We start from the raw sequence: 20793 nt of genomic DNA on the forward strand, positions 1-20793 counted from the left end.
TTTTTAATAAAGAAAAGGAAAAGTTTTTAAATAAGTACCATTAAGGTACCAACATTAATCCATAATCTTAATCAATATTAATACCTTGTTTGATTTATATCAGCATTTGTCAATGAATTTACCGAAAAAAGCTCTCTTTACTTGAAACGGAACGAAGCTTTTAAGTTTACTTTGTGCCGGGTTAGAAAGAGACAGGTATATTTTCGTCAGTCGCTCTCAGTGGGCAGAACTGAATCCCCTCCAAATGCGCCAGCGCCTGTTTTGGTACTATACTCGGGTGACAAGCATTTTGACTTAAGTTTTACCGAAAACCAAAACAAAAGACCACAATTTTTGTTATTGTAATAAAAATACCTTAATATTATCCTCTATAGGAAAAATGTAGCTATTTGTCATTATTTCTCAAATGCTAATATTTTACAAACAAAATTTTTAAAAATATATTTTATATCGTTCTTATTATTTCGTAAATGTCTACATTTTAAAAACAAAAATTATTAAAAATATATCTCATATCGTTGTTATTACACATATTATATTAAATCGATAAATACAGGTTCATTTAAAAAAAAAATCTTGTTATGTTGATTCCCATTAAAAATGTAATTTTTATTAAACTTTTTATCCGTGGGCGCCGCAAAGGACGGAAATACATAATTCTGCCATTTTAGCAATATCATTGAACCTTCATTTAATTTTGACAGTCAATTTGATAAGATTATTGGCCTCATTTCTGAATGTCGTTCTCCAATTGAATTCTACGACTGAGAATTGAAAGATTTTCTCGTAATGTTTGAGGATTTCTTAGTCGTGGAATTATTTGTTTTTCCAAAGTATCAAAAATTATTATACTTTTGTGCAATAACATTGATGTTAATTTTACGTAAATATTTTTAAGTCTTTAAGTATTATAAACTCTACTATGTATCTTTCTCACAGAATGTTTTATTATTTCTTGTCAATGTTTTTATCAATTTCTAAATCAGTTCCTTTGTGTATCTACTTCTACATTTTATTTCAAAAATTTCCATCCAAATCCAAATAAAAACCTTTATTTTTGGTAGTTATAAGACCATTTTATATGGCCAATTAATATAATAACCCTTCCTTAGCAGTCGGGTAATAAATTCAGTGTAATCTAAGAAATTTATGTATGTAATATTTAGTTTTTTCATATTTTTTGAAGATAAGTTTTTATCATAGTCCTATAATTTGACAATGAAACGGGTACCTCCTATTCTTGCCACACTTGTACAAGTAGGAGTGTTCCATGCACTCACCTACACACCGGCACAGTGACCTCACAGAGCCTCTCTTCAGAGCCCACGCACACAGCCACACCGGACCCTGTCCGTACGAACACAGTGGTACTCTCAGTCCACTACACAACCTCCTCTACTGCACTCACGCGCAGAAAAAAAGATAACGCGGTCTATCGATCTTTTCTCTAATAAAAAAGACAAGTTGGCCCGATAGGCTTCGGAGCCATAGTCGGATAAAACTACCTCTATAAACGAACGCGTCGATATATTCCGATCACAATATTTATGGCGGCGTAATTAATTAAACATGTCGTTTTAATTATGTAAATACAAATGGGTGATAATCAATTTAAATTATGTGTTCCGATCTTATCCGCTTAATTCAATGTAAACAGATATTTATCATTTTGTGACGTTTTTACGGTGCTAATGTTTCAATGGTAAAATGCTTTAATGTTTTTTGTTGAAAGATAGTTCATTGTGTGGTATTAAAATGATTGGCTATCTGTCCTTGTGAATTTTACTATTTAAGTGCTCGAGTCTACGTCGATGAAACCATAAACTCATACCATTATGGAACGACACCAGAATGGTATGGATGTGTGGGTAGGTAAGGGTATATAAGTAATTTTGTTACTCGATACAATCTTCCTTTTAAGTTAAGCAATGTCTTTTTTTGTTCAATAGTAGAAATTATTTAAGTACTGTTAATTGAACCACATTATTAACAAAGTTTATAAGATTCGTCTCGACGTATGATATTTTTTTAAATTTAAGTTCATATAAGGGCAACCGTACATTTTTGCTTGTCTAAGTTGTACACAATATGGATTGAGAAATTCAAAAATTTGACTGAGTACATTAAAGTGTGGTGCATTTTCTTATTTGTGTGTTGGTATTTGTTGTCCACCCTTCGATTTTCGACATCACTACATTAATGATCGTATTTATTAATGCTTAATTTAACCATTATTGTAAGAGAAAAATACCTGAAAAAGTTACTTGCATTGTATGAAAATAATAAAAAGAAATTGCATCTATTAGCTTTCTGAATTATACTTAGTCTTAAATATTAGATCAGAGACTTAGATCTCACCTTTTTGAACGTGTGCAATTATTTGCCAAGTGTTCCCAGATTTAAGACTTAGGTTTCAACTACTCCCCAATTTTCAAATTCTTATCGGGAATTATGTCAGCAATATTAAATTTAATACAATAATAGGAACATTCTATTTCTTGCGCATTCGCAGTCTCATTTAATAATACACCGACGAGTAGCTTATAATTCGCAAGTCGAGGCCCTTCATAGTACAAGAACCCTTGTTTCGAACTAACCACCGAATAATAATTTGCAATCGGATTTGCGTCAGTCCGCCCAACAAGCACGAATCTTTGCTGATATTGAAATAATTTGCTGAAATATTGGCTTTGGCATGTACAAATAAATTGGATATATGTAGACAAGGGGACCTTAGTCTCCCAAATTAGTTTTTGTGGGTACCTATAGTCTTGAACCCTAATAAAGAAATGTAAAATAGATACCAACATAATTATTGCTAACTAAATATCTTATTTAAGAAGAGATTAGACTTTTTCCTTTGTCTCTGAGTGTTAGTCTTTTTAGAAAAAAGTCTCTTACGAATATATATTTTTTTTATAATATAGAAGTATCAGACGAGCATGAAGTCCACCTGATGGTAAGTGGCTACTGCCGCCCATGGACGTCTGTAATTATGTCATGGATATAAGACATGGGATGTCTTATATCCCTGTAAAAGCAAGTATAATTAATTTCTACATACCACAGTCTAAGATTCGAACCCCACACTTACCCAAATGATAGGCAAACATATCTTCTTTTTATATAATATAGGAGTAGCAGACGAGCATGCAGTCCAGCTGATGGTAAGTGGCTACTGACGCCCATGGACATCTGTAATCAACCCCAGGATAGGATTAGATGTTCCTACCTGAGGTCGGCCAGAGATGTGCCGCTACCCCTGAGGACTAAGCTGGAACGCCTCGGAAAAGTCTGTCTCCCTTACCACACCCTTCAAAACGGGACACAGCAGCGCCTAACACTGCTGTTATAAGGTAGAAATAGGTGTGGCGGTGGTGCCAAAATACCACTTAACTATTGCAGCAAATTATTATTCAACATCTACACGTACTTCAATTTTGTATGTTGTATGTTGTTTTATTTTGTATTTATTACAATGTATTTACTTTGAAGTCATTTAAATAGGCTGACAGAACTGCATATGGCTAAAATGACATTTTTTTCAAAGAGTATAATAAAAAGTATTATATTACGAACTAGTATTGTTCTAATGTGGATGTTGCACATCGTGTGTGAATGTTATGTTGCAGATATTGTTAAAAAATATTAATAGGTACATTTACTTGTTTTGGTGGATATAAAAAGTCTAAATTATCATTATTTCTTATAATAATGGTAATACATGCAGTCTGCCTGATTATAAGTCACTGTAATACTCATAGTTGATTACAAATACTATAACTAACTTAAAACATGGCAGTATTGTAAGACAGAGCTAGGTGTACGTTAGAATAGATCAGAGTTACGTCAGACACCGAGACTTTTATCACCACCAACGGACAGAAGTCCACTGCTTAATATAGATATTCTAGAAAGCATTCTAGAAACTTGAGTGATCGCAGTAGTTGAATATATATAACTCCTAAATTAACTATAAAAATCAAGCACAGAACAAGAAGGAGAGAAGGAGAAGAGAGAGACGTCTATTATGTACAATATCCTACCATCATTTAATATAAATTGACATATGAAATATAAGATACAATCTGTTAAAACAGGACAAGGGCGGGTAAACCAATTGGGCGGGCTGTTCATCAACGGTCGTCCGCTGCCGAACCACATCCGTCTGAAGATCGTGGAGATGGCGGCGGCGGGCGTGCGGCCGTGCGTCATCTCGCGGCAGCTGCGCGTCTCACACGGCTGCGTCTCCAAGATCCTCAACAGGTACCAGGTGAGGACCAGTTACTTTTGAATTTCAACTCCAGAGACACACAGCCACATCTAGTTAATCACTCCTGAAATCTGGAGTAAGGGGGGTAAGAGATATTTATCAAACGCGTTCCAGCTTTTTCCTTAGGGATAGAAACACACCTGTGGCGGTCCTCAAATATGAGGCTTATTTTATCTAAGGTTGATTACAGATGTCCATGAGGGACAAGAGCCACTTACCATCAGACGAACTGCGTGCTCCTTCTTTTCTTACTGCTAAAAGATCAGGGGATCCAGACCTTCACCCCCATAGCATAAACAAGAAAAAACAAGGATCATTTTAGTTTTACGCCGAAAAAATTCCGAGACCTTTCCATAGGGTAAGAAAAAATTCACCTTCCTCGACTATGCTGCTGCTATTGGACCTGTCCCATATACCGTCCATGATTACGATCTCTAGTGCAAGAACAAAATTGGCATTCGAAGAATGAATTAAGTTGACTTGAATATAAAGAGCATAGATCACTATACGATTCGGTTAAAATAAATACATATTTTTTTAATATTTTAATTTTTACTTTAATAAATGAGGCTTTCATTTTATTTACATCGATACCTTCCTATCACCATAAGAGAAACAATCGCCATTGAGCCCTGCGCATCGAAGCCTGAAGGTCCGTTTTCACCTCCCATCGCCATCCACCATAATAGTGGCGATTGTTTCGTCCAGGAAACTGTTCTCCACGCTCCATGAATACTTTTGCAACCTCCAATATGTACTTTGGTACAAAAATGATACTATTTTAGTACACTTATTTCATAGGCTACAAATGTAAAAAATCTGCTATTTAGAGTGCACACATCTCGTTTAAGGCAAGCCTTTAAATACTATATGTCTCCTTATGTGATGCACTTGTTTTAGCTTTATTGGTCCAAATCTCACGACCATTCTTAATAATCTTGCACACGAAAGATCGACTTTTGACAATTACTGCATACTAGAAGTGACAAATTTCGATCTTTATTACACAAAATTTGGAAACATTGAGTATTATTAATGGACGTTATAAAAGACTTACATGTATCTCAATAAAAAAATATAATTTATTTTCTTAGCACATACATACCCAAATTACTTTGTTCACATTTTTAAGGACATTAGATTACTTTTCCATCAGAGAATGCATAAATATAATGTGTTTTGTTCAGGAGACGGGGTCAATAAGACCGGGTGTGATCGGTGGTTCCAAGCCCAGGGTGGCGACACCGGAGGTCGAAGCGAGGATCGAGGAGCTAAAGAGGCAGAATCCAGGGATATTTTCTTGGGAGATTCGAGAAAAATTAATAAAGGTGAGTATCTATTGAATTTTTATTTAGACCATTTTTGTAATAAACTTTATTTTTTTGTGTAATTAATTAGCAACTTACATGGGTTTGGCCGTGATGCGATCTGGTTTCATTTGCTATTTTTGTTTCATAAAAAATAAATAGAGATGCCTATGTCCCATTGCCAACAGAACTTACAGATCAACCGGTTAACCACATGTGTTGTGACCCTAAAATCAAGAATGAATCTGAAAAACCACTAAAATTTCACTGTTATATTGCATTCATACATTCAGGTAAACTTATAAAGAACTAGTTTTTGCCCGCGGCTTCGCCCGCGTTCAAAAGAAAATAATATGACATACTAACAGACATAAAACTGAAAATTCATACCTTCATTGGAACGACAGTGGCACCATCTGGCTAAAATTGGTCGTACCAACTCTGGACCCTTTGTGGGCTCATGGACAACAACTTTGCTAAAGATCATCACTTGATCAAATGCATACTTTCCGATTCAATCCTTACCAATATCGATTAAAATAATCCATTTTTTTGGTCCAAAAGATCGATTCTTCGATTAATAGATCTTAGATCGCCATCCCTAGTTCCCGTGGAATTTCCGAAATAAAAACTATCCTATGTCCGTTCTCGGGTCTCAGACTATCTTTGTACAAAATTTCATTAAAATCGGTTCAGTGGTTTAGGCGTGAAGAAGAGACAACCAGACAGATAGACAGACAGACAGAGTTACTTTCGGATTTATAATATTAGTAAGGAAGTAAGGATTTCATTGCCGTTGGCAACATTGAGTTTCCTCTTCAAAATCCGAACATTTAAAAATTCGAGCTCAGATACTTCCAAATGACTCATAACAAATACTCCTCAAACATGGCCTGTAACAGTTCATCAAAAATGGCAAATATGGGCAACAAGAAACGCCAATAAATATAAATCGTGACTAGAATCGACGGCGCATTGTTGGCAAAAACGTCTCATAAAAAGTAATATGGTTTGCTAAAAAGTATGCACCTAATAAAATCTACCTGTATCAGCGTTCAATCAACGCAGTCTAGAAGAGTTCACGTACTTTGTAGCTATTGTGCAAATGATAAATAGTAAATAAATATATTTTGTTCTTGATTATTAAACAGGTGCGACCGCTCACTTGTTTACTCGTGTATACCTAATAAATTTTATTAAGAGAATTATTATAAAAACCCGACTCCTTAAAACTATTTGTTTACCCATTCCAGTAGCTTTTGTCACTTTATTAGTGTAATTTAGACGAATCTAACCACACTTCACATGTTAAAATCCGTCAAGCCATTTGAGCTCCGTACCAAAGAATGAGACATACATACGCACGAAAAACATTACCCTCTGCAATCAATTAAAGACGACCCTTTGAAAAATTGTTGCTTATTTACACGAATGAAAATCCCATTTTCAAAATCATGTCTGTACATATTGTGTAATCTGATTTTGTAGGGACTCATGAAAACATCAAATTCTATAAAGTTTATATAATCGCATATACTTCTAGTCCGTGACATGGGTCTAAATCCAATAATAGTTACCCAGTGACATAAGACTTTTAGACTGTGGCATAGGTTTACGGCATTTACGTAAATAGGAGTAACCACACTAAAGCATTTACGAGAGGATGAGAGCTTTCGTGTCATCTCATATCATAAACATTTACCCCATTTTTTTTATTTTCGTCATCAATCCCTTAATGGTGTTGACTAATAACAACATGCAGTAGGTTTCAGTCGTTATCGTAGACTCAATCAGGGTATGTAATTTAAAAATATATATATTTTTTTAATTATAGAAGTAGCAAACGAGCATGCAATTGACGGATAAATATGTCTTTCACAACATATTTCTCAACTACTATTATAAGGCAGAAATTGGTGTGGCGATAGTTCCTACGGAGTCGAACCATAAATAGTTCTACCAGCTACAAAATATGCTCAGATTCTTCCCATACCCACGCAACTACAAACTATTAGCGGTGAACACTACAGCCAAATTTCCACAAACTCCACAAATTCTGGAATCTGAATTCGAAGCATATACTTTGAAGTATGCAATTAATTACATCCCTGAAATTAAGCTCCTCTACAAGCTTTCCTGAAATTCGCGGTATTCAAGCGTAATTCTGAACGTGCAGTTTTAATAAACATATTGCAGTGCAAATTTCAGTAGAATGTTTGTAAAGTATTCGCGAGAACAAAATTTAACACCTCTCTGTAGTCTGTGCAGAATTCGCGGGTCAGCATTCACATCTGTGAATAGCTGAAACTCAATGCACAGTTTCGCCCGCATAACAGTACCCTTACCAGGAGTTTTTACGTTTCGACAAATATGACTGTTTTGGTATTTGTTTACGTATTTGCCCATACAAATTCCAATCAGCGCCCCTAGCGGATTGTGTGCAGAACTAGGAAATTGTATGAGCCAATACGTAAACAAATACCAAAACAGTCATATTTGTAGAAACGTAAAAACTCCTGGTAAGGGTACAGGAACAATTTGCTGAAACTGGAATAGATTTTCATGGTAAACTAATCTATTCAAAGTTTATACGTTTCATTTGAAACTCTGTGGGTATTTTTATATATTGGCATTGGCAATAAATGACTGAATACTTTTGCCATATGATGTGGTTCAACTAAGGGACTACTGCCAAACTTATTTGTGTCTAAGTAATAAGGTAATAAGAGAAATGTTAAGCGCATATATATTTTGGTTTGAAGAGATACGAGACATATACGAGACATTCCAACTTAGTCCTCAAGTAGCAACGCGTCAACTTCAGACAGAACTCCTATTCAATCTGAAGTTGATAATAGATATGAGCGGCTATGAAAACTTATCTTGAAATGCATACTTATCACAAAGACGAAGAAACTTATTCTTTCTTTATCTTTATTCCTAACTCGTATTATATTAAGGAAACACACGATTGCAGGAAGGTGTATCGGACCCACCGAGCATATCGTCCATCTCACGGTTGCTACGCGGCGGTGCGAGGGACCCTGACGGCAAGAAAGACTACAGCATAGACGGCATTCTTGGAGGTAAGACAGTATTGCTCATATGAATTGCTGAAAAGTAATATACTCGTAATTTGGCTACCTGCACTACTACGAGTACATTGGGTACTTGTCGTGTATAGTAACAAAAGAATATCGACATTTACACCGACGCATAAGGCGTTTTCGGTATTGGCAAATCAATGGTAATCAGCTATATGAAGCCTATCATGTTCTCATTAAATAACGACTCTATCTAAGCTATTTACAATACGTTTAAAATCCTTTAAGTATCTTGTTTCTCTATTTCTTGTATGATTTTATAATTACGTCGCTCAATAGAATCCCTTCCGAATCTGTGAGAGGTACCTACATCTAAAAGGGCTGTATATAAATCTATGTGCAATTTATCGATGTGCAAATTGTAAAAGTAAATGGTTATAAAGATTCTTTGATATTTTCTATAATAACATGGCCTTAAGTGACACACTACATTGTCACGCCGATTATGGTGAAACCTTCATTAAGAACACCTGCAGTCAGTTAGTCCTATGGAGACTTTTTTGAGTTGCTCTATTTTGTAAGTCCTATAAGTAAAGGGCATATAAGTAAATATCCAATGTTGCAATAATAACGCAACTTTCTATTATTTATTACATTACTATTAGCTACTTTGTACTGTTTTCAATGCAAATAATGGATATATCTTATTTAAATGCTGCCCATGGATAATTCTCTCTAACTAAACACAAAAAGTATAGCCTACCTACAATCGATCCTGTATGGTACTACGGATATAACGTATGTACTGCCGCTACGTCATTCGTCAGAGTCATTCTAACTAACTGAAACGGCAAGTAATGTAACCTATGTCATGCCCACAATTTAGACTTAGAGGAATCTGACGACAATTCATATGTTAAAATCAATCGGTTTGGCCTGTAGAGGGTGCCAAAGAATGAGACATACTTACATACAATATGCTAAAAAACATAAGCTCAGCAAAACTAAATAATCACCGTTTTATTTTTGAAACAAAACGTTCTCGTATGATATAGTCGTAGTACATCTACTTCATCCGTACACCTGCTTGAATTGCTGCATTGTTCTACGATTAGTACAGGATCCCTAGTATAGTTTTCATCATTTATTAATAACAAGCTGATTTTTCGTGAGTAGCTTCGTTTCGACAAGACGCCCAACATTTTTCCTTACAGCAATGTTGGTAAATGGTAGCTTGATGGGGCAGCAAGGATAAAATATGTTGACCGGACGAATTCTAAAAATTTATTACTAACCAAATTTTTCTTTGTTAATTATCAAGATAATTATTTAAATAACGTGAAAAAATATTTGTCCTACAAAATATAAGGTTTTTATTAAGGCGTCCCCCCTCTCCAACATGTATCATAAACAAGGTCATGAAAAATAATTACTAACCAGCTGATTTTTTTTTTATTGGCTGTCTACCATTTACATAGTCTACCATGCACATTGTCCTACAAATTACATGGTATGTCATCTCGGACCTACACTTAAAAGTTGTAGTACTAATACTTAATGTAAAAATAATTAGTATCAAGCTGAGTGTTCCAGAATAGCTTCGTTTCAATGAGACGCCCAACAAATTCTCGTACGAAAGTTCTCGATTGTGGTTTATAACTAAAATAATAGGGATGAAATATGTTGATTTGACGAATCAAAAAAACATATTACTAACCGATTTTTTTTTTATTAATTATCGAGACAATTATCTAAATAACGTGAAAAAATATTTGTCCTACAAAATATAAGGTTTTTTTTAAGGCGTCCCCCCTCTCCAACATGTATCATAAACAAGGTCATGAAAAATAATTACTAACCAGCTGATTTTTTTTTTATTAGCTGTCTAACATTTACACAGCTTACTACCCACATTGTCCTACAAATTGCGAAGTACGTTATTCCAGTCCGCCAGTTTTATAGTTTATTTATATTATATTATAGTTAAATTACAAATCTTGTAGGATTAATAAAAGTTACCCTTTTTTTTGTAGGACATTGTTTTATTTAGATAAAAATTATATTATCCTATCACGTGATACCTTTGTCCTACAGTTACTAATAAAAAAAAGAATCCTGCGGAATTAACATCTTTTCAGCGTAGGTCCGAGATGACATACCATGCAATTTGTAGGACAATGTGCATGGTAGACTATGTAAATGGTAGACAGCCAATAAAAAAAAAATCAGCTGGTTAGTAATTATTTTTCATGACCTTGTTTATGATACATGTTGGAGAGGGGGGACGCCTTAATAAAAACCTTATATTTTGTAGGACAAATATTTTTTCACGTTATTTAAATAATTATCTTGATAATTAACAAAGAAAAATTTGGTTAGTAATAAATTTTTAGAATTCGTCCGGTCAACATATTTTATCCTTGCTGCCCCATCAAGCTACCATTTACCAACATTGCTGTAAAGAAAAATGTTGGGCGTCTTGTCGAAACGAAGCTACTCACGAAAAATCAGCTTGTTAGTAATAAATGATGAAAACTATACTAGGGATCCTGTACCAGATCTATTTTCAGCCACATTTACTCGTATGCTTTTACGATACGATTTTTTCAGTCTACTCTCTCCTATATTTATGGAACTTCAATCACCCCACTAGATATGCTTTCGATTTGTCATCAAAACATTACTATTCTACTTTTGGGCATGGGTCTTCTCTGAGAGAAGGCTTAGCTCATAGTTCATCGCACTAGCCAACTCACTTCACACACACTTGCGACCTCTTTTCTAAGAACGCTCAGGAAAAGGTTTCCTATAGTAAATCAGAGATAAAGCAAATGAAGTTCAACGAGTTAAAACAATCGGTAAGAAACTGAGCTGATATCAGGGAAAACAGTTTCCGATATTGATATGCAAACAAATATCGTTGCACAACCGTTTCCTAACAAACCCGAAAACGTCATCCGCATTGCAAAAGTTAATAGCGCAACCTGTCAAGTTCTCACGACTCAAAAAATCAATTTCCGCACACAAATCTCTACGTCATTGTCGCTTGAAATATTGTTTGTGGAGGCGTCAAAGGGCGGCATTCGTTTGGTTCGCAGACGCAACCGACAAAGCGGGCCGCGGTCGCCCGCTGCTCGTCACGATAGTGCTGAAATCAGGCACAATTGACGCGACATGTTTTGCTTTTGCCTTTGTTGTATTATGTATGTTTGCCAGTTGAGTAGTTAACTTGCCGTATATCCGTGTAATAGCTAGTTGGTGTAGCCGCTTGTACCTAAGTTAAGGCTGTTGCACCTTTTTATGGATTGTAACTGGGCATACTTCTCTCTCCATTACTAGGGGAAACGACGACGACGAACTCGACGTATGAGATTGAACCGCCTAAAAAGCCAAACGGACAAACTCTGAAGCACGAATTCATGCCAGAACTTTAGCGACTTTACTCCCGTTATCCGTCTGACTCCCAAGTGGTGCTGATAAGAGATCTAACAACTGCCAAATCTACCACCAGTTAATGAAGTAGTTCTCACTAGTACAGGATAGTTTATCATTGGGTACCTATCGGGTAATAATTTGAAGTATCTACAATAAACACAACCAACAAAAAAAAGATAAACAGGTACCAAACTTAAACGTTACAACTAAAACATTACATAACTTAAGCAATATAGTTCCATGAAAATTTGCAAATTTATACATATCAAACTCACCACTTGAAAAAAATACTAGCGTTAATATCACGTAAATCACCCAATACATGCCAATTTTAGTTTACTATAAGCAACTCTAGAATAGTCTCTACCACTTAGAGCTTGACTATACTCCGTACCACTGAAGGCAAGTTCAGATTTATCGTCTTCTTTGGTATGAAAGGGTGCGCCCTCCACACAATCAGATACATCAATACGTAAGAGCGGTACCTGTTTGCGAGTACAGACGCCTCCGACAAAGCGGACCGCGGTCGCCCGCAGCGATTCGATAGTGCTGAAATGGTACACAATTGACAATGTTTTGCCTATTGTGGCTTTGTTGTGCTATTCCATAATTTATAGTAAACACTCAATTCTTTGTGCATTTTGATGTCGGGCTGATTTGAAAGCGACACTTCCTCATACCTGTTACGTTAAATGTAGAGCAAAAATATTTATAGTGAAACTAGCTGACCCGGCTAACGTTGTGCTGCCATATAAATAAAAAAATGTTAAAGGTGAATAACCCTTACCACTTAGGGGTATCAAAAATAGATAGTAGCTGATTCTCAGACCTACTGAATATGCATATAAAATATAAAATTTGATGAAAATACGAGTAGGTAAAGCTGTTTCGAAGGAGTGCGGAAACTAACATTGTGACACGAGAATTTTATATATAAGATTGCTCGTTTTCATAGTAAGTACAATAATGTTGGTGACAGTATTTTTAAAACAAAGCTATTATTAAAACAAAGACCTACATAATAAGAAATATGAAGTCATTAGAAAATTGTGTGCAAAATCAGGCATGCAATTATTTGAAACACAATACGGCAATAGGCATGTATGTTTTAAATAAAGTATTTAAGCATTTTTAAATCGTATAAGTCTTTCACGTGAGATTAAATTAAAGGAAATCTTTTCCCAATTTAATTAATTGAAACAATTAACATCAGCTCTTTGTAAATGATAGGCTTTACATTCAGTCTAGCTTGAAAATGGTAATTGTGAAACTTTTCATCAGCATGAAATAACTCACAAAAGCATTCATTTTCCAATAAAGACTTTATTTATAAGGTCAGAAACATTTAACATTTTTCATTTTTCAGTTTGCATTTAATAAATGATAGTCTTGTGATGTTATTATAGGTTGCTCAATTAACGTTTTTATACTAATACAATAAAATTTAAATCAATTAAATTAACTTACTTCTCTTGAGCTAAAACAGAACTGTTTTCATACTTCTATTTATGTGTAAGTCCTAAACCTAACATCGGAAAAGTACGAGTACTTCTCTAGTCTAATACCATTTATGATTATGTATGTAATTAAATTGCTCTGACTCGTTTTTAATCCTAGCTTTACTACCTACCCTATATCTCTTGTGTTTTTCCCGTGTAGAAACATGAAAAAATATAAGCCAATGGAATTATTCATGTAAATTGTTTACTAAGCATTTTTTTGAACTTGGCTGAGACGGTGTCATGTGTCTATAATCAAATAAATGTATGTAAGAAATTTTCTCATAACACATGCATACATATAGAATGTAAACTAGGAAATCTAAGTACATAAGGTGGAAATGCACCTACCAACTTGTACATAACTAAGCAACAGTGCGTTTACGTAAAGTCATTACAAGTGTTAGAAACCGCGTATTTATTATATGGCTATTGCACGACCATAATAAAACAAGTGGTCTACTTTCACATCGGTAGAACAATACAAAAAGAGTATGCGATAAAATCTCGCATTTGTTTAATAACATCGCTCGTTAGAATCAACTAATGTCGCGCGGTCGGAGGACTATTACAGAACCTCCACGGCGGCAATCTCTCTAAGACAGTGGTTCTCAAAGTGGACGATAATATCAGCTGGCCTAAAGGGGCGATGATGGTCCTACTTAAATTTCAAGTGTTTAAGTGATAGGGCGATAAATGATTTGATTTTCAACTTTGCAAAGCTTCTTTTATAATAGGTACCAGAGAAGCAGACGAGCATGCAGTCCACCTGATGGTCAGTGGTTACTGTCACCCATGGACATCTGCAATTAACCCCAGATAAGATTAGTTTCCTACATGAAGTCGCCTGCAAATGCATCGCTACCCCTCAGGACAAAGCTGGATTGCCTCCGATAAGCTTTTTTTTGGCGAACTATTTCAGTGACAGATTATTGCTATAGCAAAATTTCCATTTTTGCCGCTGAACTATTCCCAAAAAGCGGAAGAAGGGGGTGCTAGAAAATAGGTTATTGTTGAACTGGGCGGTAGACATAAGTTTGAGAACCGCTGCTCCAAGACATTACATTCGGATTACATGCCACCATCAAGCCTCACAAAAAACACCCAGCTGCCATGTACGTGTCGTCGAATGCTTTTATTTTAACCTAGCTTTACGTTGACGGCTTGTGTGCAAATGTGGACTTAGAAATCTTAAGTACACATATATTTTGGTACTACATACTAAAAAGTTGTAATACTGTATAACTCCATCCACTATCGCCCATTATTGATTATTAAAATCAATCTATCCTTTGTTGTATCTATCAATGTTCGACATTCGACAATTTCTAAAAAAATATAAATTTTCGAACTTTTGGTAGATATCGCAAAGATTTTTTTTATTAAAAAATCAAGTTAACAATATTAATGTGAAGTGATCGGTATACGCCTATCAATATCCCTATTTATTGATAATTAGTGTATCGAAATAATGTAATTTACAAATCACATGTAATGTAATACGGTAATATCCGAAACTTTTTAATTCAATAAAAAAATTTCGTATATACGAGTATTTTGGATCCGATTAATGACATTATTGTTGAAGTCTGCTTTTTATGGCGCATTAGAGAGCTGCTGAAGACTGATGTTTTAAAAATCATAGTAACCTTGTGAAATTTAAACTACAAGCTACGTTGATATCATATAAATTAGTACTAGAAATCGCTTATGATATAGTAGTCGCCCGTCCAATAAAATATAATCGTTTGTTTATAATATCGTCTATAACCAACCTAATAACCCATAAAAATAGTTATAAAATACCTAACAGGTGACTTTGCAAATAAAGTTACATGACTAGTGTATCTTTTACGATTATTATAATTATATTGTATAATAATGAAGTTAAAGTAAACATAATATTATTCAAGATGAATTTCAAGTTTAAAAAAATGTAAAAAATAATAAATAATAAATAAAATAATCTATCAACTTGGTAAATGCTACATACTACATAGTTGCTATGTACTACATAGTTTGAAATCATATGTGTGACACTCTTGAATGATAGGTCATGAATTTCCAATCCTTCCTTAAATTTTTGATCTTGTCTTATTGTGTTTTTCGTCTTGGTGGCATTTTTATACTTTTATGAAATTATATTCGCAAACAAGCTTCTACGTCTGATGGTAAGTGATCGCTCCTACCCATGGGGTTACCAGAATTTGTTCACCATGTCAATTAGTTTACCGTGTCTAAGAAGTGAGTGGAAATGTACCATATGTATTTCTTACATCTTTAGCACGCTTTTCGTACCAGAATATAGCGAAGACACCAATATTTGCAGTCAAATCAAGCAAAAATTTTCATGTTGCATATTCACTATTCCCTGAAATTCATTAAGATGAACATATACAGACGTATTACAATGTAAGATTGTCTTCATAACAAAATTATCACATGTCAAAGGCATACCTTGTATACCTGAGGTACAGCTAGCCTACACTTAAAGCTCTAAAGCCTTTGTGCAGAATTAGGGATGTTACGGATTTGAAATTTCGGATATGAATACGGATACGAATATATGACAAGTATTACCCTTTATCCGTTTCGGATATTGCTGCAGATATTAAATTATTTGCGGTTATCTGATAGTCTCGGATAATTTCAGTTACATATATTAGGTTTTCAAGGAATTTTAAAAGTAAAAAAATACAAATACGCTATACTATTTTTATATTAGATTCAGTTACTCTTTCGGTTAAATTTTTATTTTGGATATCCGATGGTTTCGGTATCGGGTATTGAGCTCCAAACAACCCTGTGTAGAATATTGGCGTCGCATACCAGAATGGAGGCGAAATGGGTTCAGATGATCTTCCAATATATAGCTAGTTGCTCCTATAAGTCTTTTGATATAGCACTACCGATATTTGCCCAGCTGTAAGATAGAATTTACTGTGCCTTGTTATTATATTGAACATGTAATGCACAATGAAGAAATCAAACCATTCCCAATAATTATTACTTTTATTACAATTTACATCCTAGGATTCAATCACTATATAATTTTATTTAACGAGAAGAAACAGTGTATTTAAATTGTATGTGGTCTACTCGTATGTCAAGGAGTAGGTTGTGAGAATAGAAACACCCAGACCCTCAATAGAAATGGAAAGAAAATAAAAAATCCTTTATTTTAACGGTTGGAGTAATCTGACACAAAGATTTCACCTGTAGGTTTATATAAGCCATTAAAAGGCGTATTAAGAGGGTCCCCTCTTCGCAGTAGACTTCTTATTTGTATCGCAATATGAGATGAAGTCCTGTTTGTTATCAAAATAGGTGAATTCATCATTAGTCAAAGGTCATTCAAAATACTTCGTAACCGCTAGGTCAAAATTAAAAGTAATCACAATGACGTGACAATACGAGTTCCATATTTTCAAGTGTGACCTCACAACAAGGGCTTTACTGAATAAAACGAGACAGGGACGGAGTGGGACGTAATTAATAGAATAACCCTAAGAATAAATTAGGTTAACACAAATACAGCCCACGATTTGTTTAAGAATCCGAAGGTCGCAAAATGCACGCCCACAGACGTGCTAATCCGGCCATCTGTTAGCATCGCAACGACCCGCTGAAACAAAGGCGGCCCGACCGTTTTAATGAAGCCAGATTATGAAGGTGTTAAACCGCCGCTGCTCTTTCAACTTCCAAATTATGACTTTCGATGCGAGATCCCTTCACGGGGTCACATTTCGGCAATCGCTAAACTATATCCCTTTCTTACCCGACCAAACTACATACACCTCTCTCGTTCCTTCGCACATAAAAATCCTCGTTTCTTTAACGTTCCCGAAACAAGAAATGAACTGAACTTTATGAGCACGCGTTAAGATCTTAAGCCCTTTTTTCGTACTCCTCATTTAGTCCCATACGTTATGATCAACGCAACAAAAAGGCCAAATAACTTAGTGTGGTGCCTGCGAGGGAATTTGAGCAATGTAAATCATTTTATTACAATACTTTGTTTTTTATTAACCGGTGTCGTTGTCTTTTTAATTAAAACTTGTGTTGTATAGTTTTAATTACAGATATCTTGCAAGTCGTATATTTCGTATTAGTGTATTAATGTAGATATTTGTTAATTAACTAAGCAAAACAACAAAATATAAACTTACGCATATTTTTTAAAAACACAGACATTATACTGATATATCATATGTTTTTTTCTGCACTTAGTAGGTATTACCTTTTATTTCATATATATTTACCTTTTATTTCAAAGATTTGTGTTACAACTCATTCAACGCCGGCCTAAGTCTTTTGATAACAAAAAACACATTTATCTAATACATCATATTATAACTCACATAACAACGAAATACTAGAAGTGCGCCTGCTACTCTCCACCTCCCGACCTCTACACCTTACATTGAGGGCACCACCTCTAAAGGGAAACTGAAATCACATACTGGGAAAGGAAACTGAATACATTAGCAATAACTACATTGTCGTCAACCACCGAGCAGTTGGCTCGGCACGGGTCTCCTCTGGAAGTAAGAGGGGGTTAGGCCTTAGTCCATTGCGCTGGCCAAGTACGAATACTGAGAACTTTTATTTAAAAGACTCTCAGACGTGTAAGATGTTAATTAGTTTCTGAAAGTTACATAACTTTGAAAGAGTTGCGTGCTTAAAATATACATAATCAAAGATCCCTAATCAAATGTTAAACATTCACACCAAGACATGAACACCAAGAAAGAAGACCAAAGTATTACCTAATGTGAAATGTCTCGCTGACTATTACGATCAATAACTAAAATCCGTTCAGGCTTCAACTAAAGCCCCACAAACGAAAGCTAAACGCGCGGGCGCATTAAGAACCGTTGTCGTTTTACATGTCATAAATCCAGTCCGCGACACCAAAATATTGAATGGTGCCAAAATGTCACCCGAACAGCAAACACGCCGACAAAGGGACCGCCGCATTGGGTGTTCCTTATTCCACACTGAGCCCCTATTTTTTCATTTCATTCAATTTTGACTTTCAAAAGGCTATTAATATAAGCCGCATTTTTTAAAATCAGTTTTGAGGCCAAAGCCGCTCATTGTTACGCCTGTTTTTTAATCTGTTTCCGTAGGATACCGCTACCGACTTATATATGAGACGCGCTACGTATAGGCGAATTAAAACGTGATATGGGTTTTTGGAAAAAACGTTCCGTTAATAAATTACGCGATAAAAAAACAGATGAAGACAAATTGGTACAATGGAACGTCACATAAATTATATCTCTGCGTTAAGAAGACAGATCATTGATAACTGAGGGATAGGGCTCCAGTTTATCCGTGATATTTTAAATACCTTTGCTGTCTGTGTACTGTCTCCATTAAATAATTTTCTTTTTAACGTTAACAGGCCTATCAATTTTAGCATATCTTGACAGTAAGCCATGCATGAAATAATTTCCTAATTTATTTAAAAATATAGATTTTTCTTAACCTACAAACTACATTGTATTTGCAAATAAAATGATCATAAAAATATGTTTATAAATTATACATATACATTTTAAATAATTCTATTATGCACCTATCATTCCTGCTATTATTCCACATCCTCATAACAACACATCTATGATGTGATTCCAAAACTAATCCATCTTTGAAAGTTATACATATAAGTTAATTCGACACGTATGTATTCTCAAAATTTGAACGCAACTAATTTTGTAACTCTTTCTTTTTACCAGGACGAGGTTCAGATTCATCAGATATTGAGTCGGAGCCAGGTCTCACCCTGAAGAGGAAGCAGAGGCGGTCCCGCACCACGTTCACTGGAGAACAGCTGGATGCTTTAGAAAGAGCCTTCCATAGAACCCAATACCCTGATGTGTATACCAGAGAGGAGCTGGCTTTGCAAACTGGACTAACTGAAGCAAGAATTCAAGTAAGATTTTTTGTTGGAATTTAGTAAGATACGGGCGTACGTACGTACCTCCACATACCTCGGAGGTTTATATATAACATACTTATAATAATATCTATGCAAGCGAAACTAAAGTCTTAAATGAGATTCAACGAATGAAAATTTTCTAAACGACATTTTTGTACGAAAAACCCTAGTTCAAGACTAAGAAAGTCAAAGTTAGTTATCTTAGTGCATTATTTAAGAAGAAACAAAAACACAACTAACTAGATACAGAGTTTTCTGTTTTCCATTAATTATTGAAATTTAATTTAAAATAACTAAATATTTGATTACCGAAATACATATTATATCCAAAATAATTTTAATGAAATAAAAAACATATTTTTTTTAAATTTCAGGTTTGGTTCTCAAACCGAAGAGCTCGACTACGTAAACAAACCGGGTCAAACTCTTCACCCTCGCTAACAAGTTACTCGACTCTGCCAATGCCTCAAATACCTTGCCCTTACCCGGCTAGTGAGATACCATCACTTTCCCAGCATCATCCCCAACACCCAGATGCTTGGCACCACCAAAAATATGCCAACTATAACCAACTGATGGCACAATCCCAACATCTCAACCAAGCTTTTCAAAGCGCTACCTTCCCAAGCACTTCTAGCTCTACCTTTAGCCACCTAGTTACCGGCGCTAATGGCCCTCCACACAGTCAATTACTGGATACTGGTATCCCAAGAAACGACTACGCTCGGTATCCTACTAATGATGTGTACAATAAAACCATAAATTATTTACCCAAAGATGATGCAGATGATAAGGTTGTTGCCGAAGAAGTTATAGAGCCTAGGGATGATACCTATGCAAAACCCACTGCAACTGATTACAAAGAGTTACCAAATAACGAGTATCCAAAAGTTCCTGCAGATTACTCTAAAGTAGCCGTTGATCCTTCAACTTCTAGTTGGAGTCCATCCCATAATACCCTTAACATGAATTTAGCTGGATTATCCAGTGAATATAAGTATATGAACGATCCTTACTCCTTTCCTAATATAAGTGATCCTCTCGCCCAACACAACTATCCAAACGCTCCCAATGCACCTAACAAGTATTGGCTTTGACAGAGTAATTTATGCTTAGTTAAGATTTGTTTTAGTGTAAGTAGGTCGTTAAATTTATTTAAATTATATTCTATGTATTATAAGTATTTTAATGTGTGCATTGAGAAAAAATACCTCCATTGTGCATTCCACTTTATGATACCTATTTTTAAACCAAACAGCTTGTATTTAGAAAAGTCACTAGTACATAT

At 35.0% G+C, this 20793-nt stretch overlaps 1 protein-coding gene across 4 annotated transcripts; it reads left to right on the plus strand.

Annotated features, from left to right (window-relative positions):
* Window positions 1–1389: 1389 nt before the first annotated feature.
* LOC140753972 (protein gooseberry) lies at window positions 1390–20780 on the plus strand. 4 transcript variants are annotated; one of them, XM_073088845.1, is made up of 7 exons: window positions 1390–1702; window positions 1795–1872; window positions 4101–4273; window positions 5461–5601; window positions 8558–8666; window positions 19303–19499; window positions 19880–20780. In XM_073088845.1, exons 2-7 carry the CDS (start codon window positions 1836–1838, stop codon window positions 20600–20602), a joined length of 1380 nt encoding a protein of 459 aa, XP_072944946.1. In that variant the 5' UTR covers window positions 1390–1702; window positions 1795–1835; the 3' UTR covers window positions 20603–20780. The 4 variants fall into 4 exon arrangements, with proteins under 4 accessions (XP_072944946.1, XP_072944943.1, XP_072944944.1 ...); XM_073088842.1 differs by having other exon boundaries at window positions 1795–1868; XM_073088843.1 differs by having other exon boundaries at window positions 1795–1868; window positions 5464–5601.
* The last annotated feature ends 13 nt before the right edge of the window (window positions 20781–20793 follow it).

Source organism: Epargyreus clarus, unplaced genomic scaffold, assembly GCF_041222505.1.
Source record: "Epargyreus clarus isolate Ecla_fem2 unplaced genomic scaffold, WU_Ecla_fem_2.2 ptg000027l, whole genome shotgun sequence".
Lineage (NCBI taxonomy): Eukaryota > Metazoa > Arthropoda > Insecta > Lepidoptera > Hesperiidae > Epargyreus > Epargyreus clarus.

What these genes read in the sequence shown, in the direction of transcription:
- LOC140753972 (XM_073088842.1), top strand. An exon ending in AGATCCTCAACAGGTACCAG is followed by an intron (nt 4,274 to 5,460) that starts GTGAGGACCAGT and finishes TGTTTTGTTCAG; the next exon opens with GAGACGGGGTCAATAAGACC. An exon ending in TAACTGAAGCAAGAATTCAA is followed by an intron (nt 19,500 to 19,879) that starts GTAAGATTTTTT and finishes TTTAAATTTCAG; the next exon opens with GTTTGGTTCTCAAACCGAAG.